Source organism: Artemia franciscana, chromosome 7, assembly GCF_032884065.1.
Source record: "Artemia franciscana chromosome 7, ASM3288406v1, whole genome shotgun sequence".
Taxonomy (NCBI): domain Eukaryota; kingdom Metazoa; phylum Arthropoda; class Branchiopoda; order Anostraca; family Artemiidae; genus Artemia; species Artemia franciscana.
In genome coordinates, this window is record NC_088869.1 from 38,602,443 (window position 1) to 38,612,057 (window position 9,615).

Genomic DNA, 9,615 nt, shown 5'->3' on the forward strand with positions numbered 1-9,615 from the left:
TTCTTTTATGGTAATTTTAGAAAATCCTGCGCCCTTTTCATTGAATTTCTGTTCCCCCATGACATATTTCTCCAAGGAAAGATCCTCCCACATAGCCCCCTCCCCTCAACCCCATCCCCAAAACCAAAAAAAAATCCCCTGAAAACGACTGTACACTTCCCAATAACCATTATTATATATAAACACTAGTCGAAGTTTTTAACTTGCAGCCCCTCCCCCAAGGACTGTGGGGGAGTAAGTCATTCTCCAAGACATAGTTATTATGGTTATTGACTATGCGGAACAAAATGGCTATATCAAAATTTTGATCTTTTGACTTTGGAGAAAAATGAGCGTGGGAGGGGGCCTAGGTGCCCTCCAATTTTTTTGGTCACTTTAAAAGGGCACTAGAACTTTTCATTTCCGTTAGAATGAGCCCTCTTGCGACATTCTAGGACCACTTGGTCGATACGATGACCCCTGGGGAAAAGAAAAAAAAACAATAAAAAAACAAACAAATAAACACGCACCCGTGATTTGTCTTCTGGCAAAAAATACGAAATTCCACATTTTTGAAGATAGGAGCTTGAAAATTTTGCTATAGGGTTCTCTGATACGCCGAATGCGACGGTGTGATTTTCGTTAAGATTCTATTTTCTAAAATAAGGCAAATTTTTTCAGGCTCGTAACTTTTGATGACAAAGACTAAATTTGATGAAACTTATATATTTAAAATCAGCATGAAAATCTGATTCTTTTGATGTATCTTTTAGCATCAAAAGTCCGTTTTTTAGAGTTTCGTTTACTATTGAGCCGGGTCGCTCCTTACTACAGTTTGTTACCACGAACTGTTTGATAATCAAAGATATATTAATGGAATGAATTCTGTCATTTTTTTTTTTTACAAATTTAATTACTTATTTTTTTCATAGATGAACAAATTTAACAAACTTTGCCTATTATTTTACTATGCACGAACCAGGGACTGAAATGACATGTACACTGTAACTTACACAACTTCATGAATTATAATAATATGATAGTACAAAAAATGAACTCAAATTTTTCATGTTTTTTTTTTTAGGTAGCGAAAGTAAAAACTCAGATAGGCTGGATAAAGTGTTTGGCAACTATACACAAAGTCCATTTGTATGTGGCAGCCTTATGTTGCTGTGAACATTTTAAAGAGGTAGGCTACTAATTTTTTTCCTCTTCTTGCTCCTCTCTATTTCCCTTTTCTTATTCCATAGTTGAGAACGTTTACAACTGTCAAGAAATGAAGCTGGATAAGTAAATATTCTTTAACATGCATTGAATATTCATTTTAATTCTTTGACAATCTCCTATAACAATTGTTTTGGCTATCCTAGATAAGGCATATACACATAATTTTGTTTCTGAGGAAGAAAAAGTTTTGGGGTGCATGGATAGAAATTCAAATGTAAAGCTAAGATAGGTTCACCGTTTGAAGTTTACAGTTAAGAAATCCTCAAAATATATTATCAAGGTGAGGGAAAAGGATGAATCAGAGTCCTATGATGAATTTATTGTGGCAAGATCTTCTACGAGAGTTCACATTTTGAGTAAAAAAGTATCTTCCTGCCACAATTTCATAATATTTTAAAGATGGAAGGAATTGAGTGTACTTCTGAACGGCTGTTCTTTGTTTGTACTTCAGTCGCTTAGATTAAAAATTGGATGCTTGTTGTATGATTGAGTCGTAAAGCATACAAATAAATTGAGATGCATTTTAATCATGGCCATAAAATCAATAGGTAAAAAAAAATCTTATTCAGTGAACTGAAAAATGTATTGCCTATTTGATTTTCAATACCTCTTGTTGAAAGAGGTTTTGGAATTTTTGGCACCTGTAAATGTGCTTGTGTATGAAGAATCTTCTACAATGGATGTTAGAAGGGGCTCTTTGAGGCTTAAAAAAAAAAATTAATTTATTTTTTTTTTAATGATGGCCGAAAATTGTTATGAATTATTTTAGATTAACCTATATTTTTGAGAGTACCTTAATGGCTGCGTAAAGTTATGGCTGTTTTATCTTTTACATTTAGATTTTTACGTTTTACAAAATAAAAATATAATGAACTTTGATGTAAATCTGTAACATCCTATAACAGGTCATTCAACGGCATACCTTAGCTAAGATTGCATCTTTAACTGGATTTTCGATCATCACCCTTTACATCTTTTGACAGCTTTTATAATCGCACCGTTGTATTAAGGGTTGTTTTTCTTATATTCAAATCCCCTTGGCCTTGTCCAGTAAGTTCAATGATATATTCTTAGCCAATTCTTCTGGTATATAAGCTAGGTTACGTCATGGTGAAATTATATTCAAATCAGTAGTGATAGAGTGAAGAACTAGGGGTAAAAAAGGGAAAACAATGAAAATCTACCTTTTGGTAAGTTTGATTTCATTTGGTAACTTTTAAGTATTGAATATTTTTAATAAAACTGTTGATACATTATTTTTTATACAAATAGCTTTTAAAATGGAGAGATCAGTTTTGAAAGGGTTTGTATGCTGGTAAACTTTCATTTAATGCATCTAAAATGATTCAACCAAACAGCAAAACTAAAGATAAATACACATTATAACTAAATTGGAAAGAAATCAATTCATAGACTTTATTTAAACTTAAAACAAACAGATTTACAACGAATAGAGAAATGAAACCTCTTAAGTCAAACTGAAAAGAAGCACAAATCATAACAAGTAAGACTGGAGCTGCCATCCCTTCAAACCCCTAAGGAGGAGTGTCGTTGAAGTAATATATATATTTATATATATATATATATATATATATATATATATATATATATATATATATATATATATATATATATGTGAAATAACTATATCACAATTTTGATTCAGTGGCATCGAAATCTGCAAAAGTCCCAATGGCAGAAAAGGTCACAAGAGCGGACTGGTTGTCCTTATATGCTTAACTACAGAGAGGTGGACAGGTGAGAGCATTCTATAAGACCAAGATTGGTCCATTAACCCCCTCCCACTTGTACCCAAAGGTTCATTTCAGGATAAATTTTTTAATTATTTGAATATTATTAAATAAACTTTTTTCTCAAGTTAAAGAGGGAAGACAAAATTTGAACCAACATGAATTTCAGCATCAAGAATGAATCCTCTAACACAATAGCAGTGTTGAAAAGAGCTGAACTTTTCATTCTTCGTTTTTATCAAAATACTTTATTATGTAACTCATTTAATTAGGTTTCTTTTAAACAGTGCAACATTTGTTTTAAATTTCGATCCCCGACCACTAAATAAGTCATTTTCAATTGCTAACTAGCCATATTTGTTATGTCTCAAAATATTCAAAGAAAATATTCGTCAAAGTTTAGCTTAAAGAGAGTGGGATGGGAACGAAAGCCCTTATAAATGAAATGATCTATGTTTGTTTCATGTCTTTACTTCGCTTTCCCGTTAGTCTTCACTTTGGCGTTGACAAAAAAAAACTTTTTTTTTAATATATGCATTAAATTAGTAGTTGTCATTAAATTAATCACAAGGATATGCAAACCTGTGAAGACACTGAAAAAACAATTTAGAACAGTCAAAAATGGCCTTTTTAAATGCTTTCACTATTTTTTTTACATAACTTTAATTTTTATATATTTTACTTATTGTTATTTGATGTATTTTTTAGGTTGCTGTGCTTTCAGCCCTATCTTGGCTACCCATAGATGCTACAGGCTTAGCCTCTATGGCGAAAGCACACAAGTCCAAAAAAGGACTTGGAGGACTTGGAGGATTAGCTGGACTCACAGGTCAGACTGAATTTACTTACGTCTATAATTATCCATTTTATATTAAAAAAATGTAACCCAATTAAGCACAAACATAAGCTAATAGCACCATGAAGTCCAATCTTAATGTCAGTATTAATGACAACGTTAAAACGTTGTAATAAAAGGGAGCTGTGGTTTCTGCTTCAATTCTGAGACAGGGAATAAACTTTTAGAAGCATTCCAAGATTGGGAGAGGACATAAATTAAAAAAAAGATTTTTTCAGAACACAATCCTGTCTTTTGTCAGTCTGATAAGACTTTGAATTTTTTGTATTGATTTGAAGTTATAAGAGAAGTTTCTTCCCTTTTCACCTCGGATTAGAATTATAAGAGTTGGGAAAGTCCTACGGAACGCAATCTTCAAATGTTCTACCAGAGCACTTTTTTAAAATCCAGTTCACATAACCCCTTACCTACAGTGTCTATATTCAAATAGGTTGGGAAGAAAAAACAAATTAAGAACCAATATGGTTATGCCTGTATCTATTTTTTGTTTCTTGCTAGTACGTTTTCTATCATGTATTTATTATTTATTATTTACTAAGCTTTTCACTTCCCTTAGTGCAGTTTTAAAAATTTCTAGCAACTTATGTCTAGGCTCTTAGTACAAAAGTATATCATAGTAAAAGAACTACTGAAACAGCAAAAGGAAACATATTTTGTAAGAACTGTCACTATTTCAAGTTACGATTCTGTTGTTGCTTTAACTTACTAAGGACTTATTTTATTCTGTTGTACAGACTATTCTTCCAGTACCGGTTTTAGCTATCAACATGACTAAGAAGAATGGGGACTGTCATTGCAATGTTTTCAGCCTTTAGTACTGGTTATATTCCCCCTCATCTATTCTAGTATCAGCGCTAATGGTTTTATCCTTTGCTCCTTTTTTATAATGTTGGATTTTATTAATATTTCGTATAATGACAAACATACCAGGAAAAAAATTTCTTTAAATAGTTAACTGAAAACTAAGATCTTTTAAAATTAGGCAAGAAGCATTTTGATAATGTATATGTAAATAATCATGGTTTTTTAAATCCCAAACAAAAATAATGTCCAGGTCAGAAACAAGTAACAAGGAAACAAAGGAAACCAGTAACAAGGAAAGAAATTTTGCTACAATAAAGTTTTGTAGTCATTTTGGAATTGTGTGTTGTTCAATCACATAGCCTCTTAAGAGCTTTCTGACTACTTGTATTTTAGTTAATAGCTTGATCTGGATGCTAATAATTAATTACATTACACTCTTTTATGCTGTGGCAACTTTTCACGAAAATGTTGAGGGTGCAAACTATGTTTTTCAAAATATAGACAAACATAGGTATGTTTTTTAATTAAAAAGAGTAAACGAACAAACCAGACTGACTTAAAAATAAGCCACCATTTTGACGTTTAAATCTAGTAATATCAATTTCCGGTTCAGGATTGTAAGCATAATGGAAAAACATGGGGTTACTGAAAACAAGAGAGAAAAAAAAAATAACAAATTCACCAAATAAAGTAGCCAGATGTCCTAGCAAGTGTAAAAAAGTTGAAAAGTATAAAAATCCACCAACAAATATAGATACATTTATATATATATATATATATATATATATATATATATATATATATATATATATATATATATATATATATATATATATATATATATACATATATATATATATATATATATATATATATATATATATTGAGATGGCCTAGAGACATGGTTGTCACAAGTCACATAAAAGTATCAATATAAACACTGATTTATTTGTCCGTCCCCCTTGCCTTGTGCAGGACACCAAACTCAATGAGTTTTCATAACCATACTAATATTCCAAAATTCTGAAACTAAAATCCGAAAATTCTAAGAACCAAAAGTTAATCTAAACTGTTTCTATTAATGTGCATTACACTACCTTGAAAAGGTATTTTCATCTAACTGCAGTATGTTTATCTCGTCTCAGCGTAGGGTATATAGTTTTGCTCAATTTGTCAATGGATCTAATTCGCTCTTAAATTTGTATCTTTTGTTAAATTATCTTTAAAAATAAGGATTATGCCAAAAACCGCACTAATAGTTTCTGGACTTGGATACTGAATAAATATGTATATTTTTTGTTGACTGAATTTACACATGGAAATTTAAAAAAAAAATCCCCGTGACAGTTTAGCTACAGTTATTAATGCCTAAGGAATAAAAATAGCAATACTGAGACATAAATGAAGATTTTCTTCTTTTTCAAAATTAGGCTTAATACACAGAAACATATTTTCTCATTAATCATGAGCATATATATCTTCATATCTCTGGCTATTAACTATTATGATGCTATTTAATTCTCAGTTCCATCAGCCTTGAAAACCTAGACGTGATTGTATTTGGGGGGTGGGGGCAATCTCAACAAAACTCTAAAATATGTAAATTACTTGAAAAGTAGGTATGTAGCATAATGATCTCAATATTTAGACGAAAGGCTTGGCTAGAAGAACCCCCAAACACATTTGTTTGTTCAAGCTACGAGAAAAAACAAATCACCCGAATTGTTGACATAGTTCATCGTAAAAATCACTCAATTTTAAATGTTGCAGCCTTCCTTGTTGGATATTTTTCTGAGATCCACTGATAATAAAAATACCAAAAAGTTGTAAAAATGCCAAAAAAGCGGTTTCGACAATTCTTAAAGTTATAAGATAAGAAAAAAAGAACTAACACAATTCAATACTCTTATATGAATATAAAAAATTCAGGAATTGTTCTTTGCTAAATTTTACCACACCCAACGATCTGTAAAGTTAAATTTTCCCCGTGTAATTTCTTCATTTTTCAAGCTGCCTCAAAACCTTGTACGTTTTAAATATTAACTAAAACATACTGAAAATTACATAAAAGCTTACTTTTTCTTTAATTTAGTACAGCTTCACATATTTAAAAAAATGAATGGTGGTATATTGCTCAAATTTTAATCTTAATTAAATTATTGTATTCACTTTCCATGGCTTTGTCTTATAAAATCAGATTTTTTTTTTTAGTTTTGATATTTTGGATCAACACGCGCTTGCGTATATAGGGACATTACTATAAAAGGAAGTCTTTAAAAGCTCATCAAGAGACATATGTGAAAGGACATTCTAGACTTTGAGCTAAACCATGATAATTGTATTTTACAGGGAAAGGGGGAATGTTTACAAGTTCTACACATAATTACGGAAAGGAAATAAGAAATCACTAAGGCAGTATAGAATCTGCCACTTCAGATATCTATGTATATAAAGCCACCACTTCAATTGGACGTGAATTACAAGAAATAAAATATGTCTAGATACAATAGTTTTTCTATCTTTTATATATCTGGGTAAATAGAGCCGGGTTTTGAGCTTTTATATCGAAAAAAAGGGAAATAAAGTGGTTGTCTGTGCCCAGTTAGGCTCTTTATATCTTAGTGGTCATTGTTCCTGCAAAAATTGAGAATCTAGGCGCAAAAAAATCTAGGCACCACAATAGAAACTACTGGATACGTCTTGTGTAGATTTTTTACATTTCAAATTTCATTGGCTAAGGCTTGTAATAATTGGTAATAGGTTTGTCAATCTTGATTCTTAATCGCAAAATCAATTGTAAGTTCACAGTAAACAGCATATGGAAAAGCTTTTCAAGTCAAGTTAAAATTCCTGCCTATATTCCTTTTCTTTTCAGGTGGTCACGGAGGGAACATAGGAGTCAAAGCACCTTCAGCGACGGCACTTCTTGTGATGCAAGATCCAATGCCATACTATCAGCCATACAGTGCACCCTCAACATATGGTAGTGCACCTACAGCTTATGGTAGCTCACCCTCAGCGTACACTTCTCAGTCTAACTATTTAGCTCCTGGTATGAGTGCTCCACCTATTCAATCTGCATCGCCATTGAATTTACCAGCTCATACCAATCATAAAGGAATGCACAAAGCTTCAGTGCCTTCATCTTTTAGTGCTTTATCATCGCCTACTCCTTTTGTAAATATGCCCGTGTATCATACAGTTGCTGTCCCTGTTCAACAAGCTATGGCCGTCCCAGTTGCGATGGTACCTGTTGGGTCTAGTGAAAAGTCTAAGGGTAAGGGACAAGGGTCTGGTTTTGGAGGTCTTGGTATGCAATCTCTGATGGACAACGCTCTATCTGGGATAATTCATGGAAAAAAGGGATCAAAGCACCAAAATGCTTTGCCTTCTGGCTTGCTCCCACAAGGAAACCAGGCTAATCCTGCACCAGCAACCCAATACTACATGGTTTCTGCACCAGCTGCGTATGGTGGCCCTAGTCAAGGCTATGATGTGACAAACCCAATTTATAGAGTTCAGATGCCTGCGTATCCCCCTCCATCCATAAAAAGCTACAAGGCATCTTCATCATATGCTCAGCAAAATCCAGAATATCCAACACAAAGCTCAAACTACGCACCTCAAGCTCCTGTTTATGCACCTGCACCTCTTGAACTGCCATCGTACCCTCATCAAGATCCAGTATATCCTATACAAAGTTCAAACTACGCACCTAAAGCTTCTGCCTATGCTCCCCAGCCTCCAGCACCTCCATCATACGGCCAACAAAATCCAGCATACCCCACTCAAAGCTCAAGTTACGCGTCTCAAGCCTCTGCTTATGCCCCTCAACCTCCTGTGCCACAATCATACACTCAACCAGATCCAGTATATCCTCCTCAAACCTCAAGTTACGCGTCTCAAGCCTCTGCTTATGCCCCTCAACCTCCTGTGCCACAATCATACACTCAACCAGATCCAGTATATCCTCCTCAAACCTCAAGTTATGGACAACAAATATCTAGCTATGCTCCTCAGTCTTCAGTATATGACCCTCAAATTCAGGATCCAGCTTACAATTCTCCTGCTTCATCATACAGTCCACAATCCCCGGGATATGCTACTTCTACTGCTGATTTTTTTGCTTCCCAGCCTGCTTCATTCTCAAACCAAATATCTAGTTTTCAAAATCAAATGATTGATGTTCCTACAGCTAAAAGCCCATTCTCAAGCTCTTTTATAGACAGTGCTCCATCATCTTCGATTGATTTTTCAGGAGCTGCTGGTTTGACTACCGGTGCAGCGAGTGGGTACAACCCTTCGGCCCCAGGTTCTAGCTCATCTTCCGTAGGATTCAATGGTACGCCTGTTAATTCTGCCTTTGGTTCAGGATCACAGCTATCTAACTTAGCACCTTCAGATTTTACATCCAATTCTCAACTTACACAGTCTGTTTCATCTGGACAATGGTCAAACTCGGAATCATTAGCACCTGCTGAGACTGCTCAGTCCCTAGCAAACGAGAATGCACTTCAAAACCCGTGGTAGATTCTAATATGTATATATTTTTTTACACCACTATTTTTTCATTAAAAATAATTAAAAGTTACTTCGTCTTGTAGAATATTTAGCTTAATACGCTGTGTAGTTGCAAAAATTCCAGGTGATTTTTAAGGTCTCTGTTTACTACACATTTCAGATTACAAAGTATATAAGTAAAATTATTACTACATCCTAGGTACATGTTACACTAAAGGTTTTGTATTCACTGAATCATTGTTGCAGCGACATCTGCAATCTAGAGTGAATTAAATTAAAAGAACAAGTTTTTTCAACTAAAAGTAAGGAGCAGTATTACAACTTAAAACGAACAGAAGTTATTACGTATACGAAGCGGTTGACCTCATTCTTTACGCTAAAGTTTTTATTACTTTAAAAAAAAATTAAAAACGAACAGAAGTTATTACGTATATGAAGGGGTTGACCTCATTCTTTATGCTAAAGCTTTTAGTATTT

General features: G+C 33.4%; 1 protein-coding gene across 1 annotated transcript; it reads left to right on the forward strand.

The window, feature by feature from the left end:
- The first annotated feature begins 2,316 nt into the window (after positions 1-2,316).
- LOC136029252 (DNA-directed RNA polymerase II subunit RPB1-like) lies at positions 2,317-9,208 on the forward strand. Its single transcript, XM_065707485.1, has 3 exons — positions 2,317-2,396; positions 3,666-3,786; positions 7,493-9,208. Exons 1-3 carry the CDS (start codon positions 2,379-2,381, stop codon positions 9,145-9,147), a joined length of 1,794 nt encoding a protein of 597 aa, XP_065563557.1. The 5' UTR covers positions 2,317-2,378; the 3' UTR covers positions 9,148-9,208.
- The last annotated feature ends 407 nt before the right edge of the window (positions 9,209-9,615 follow it).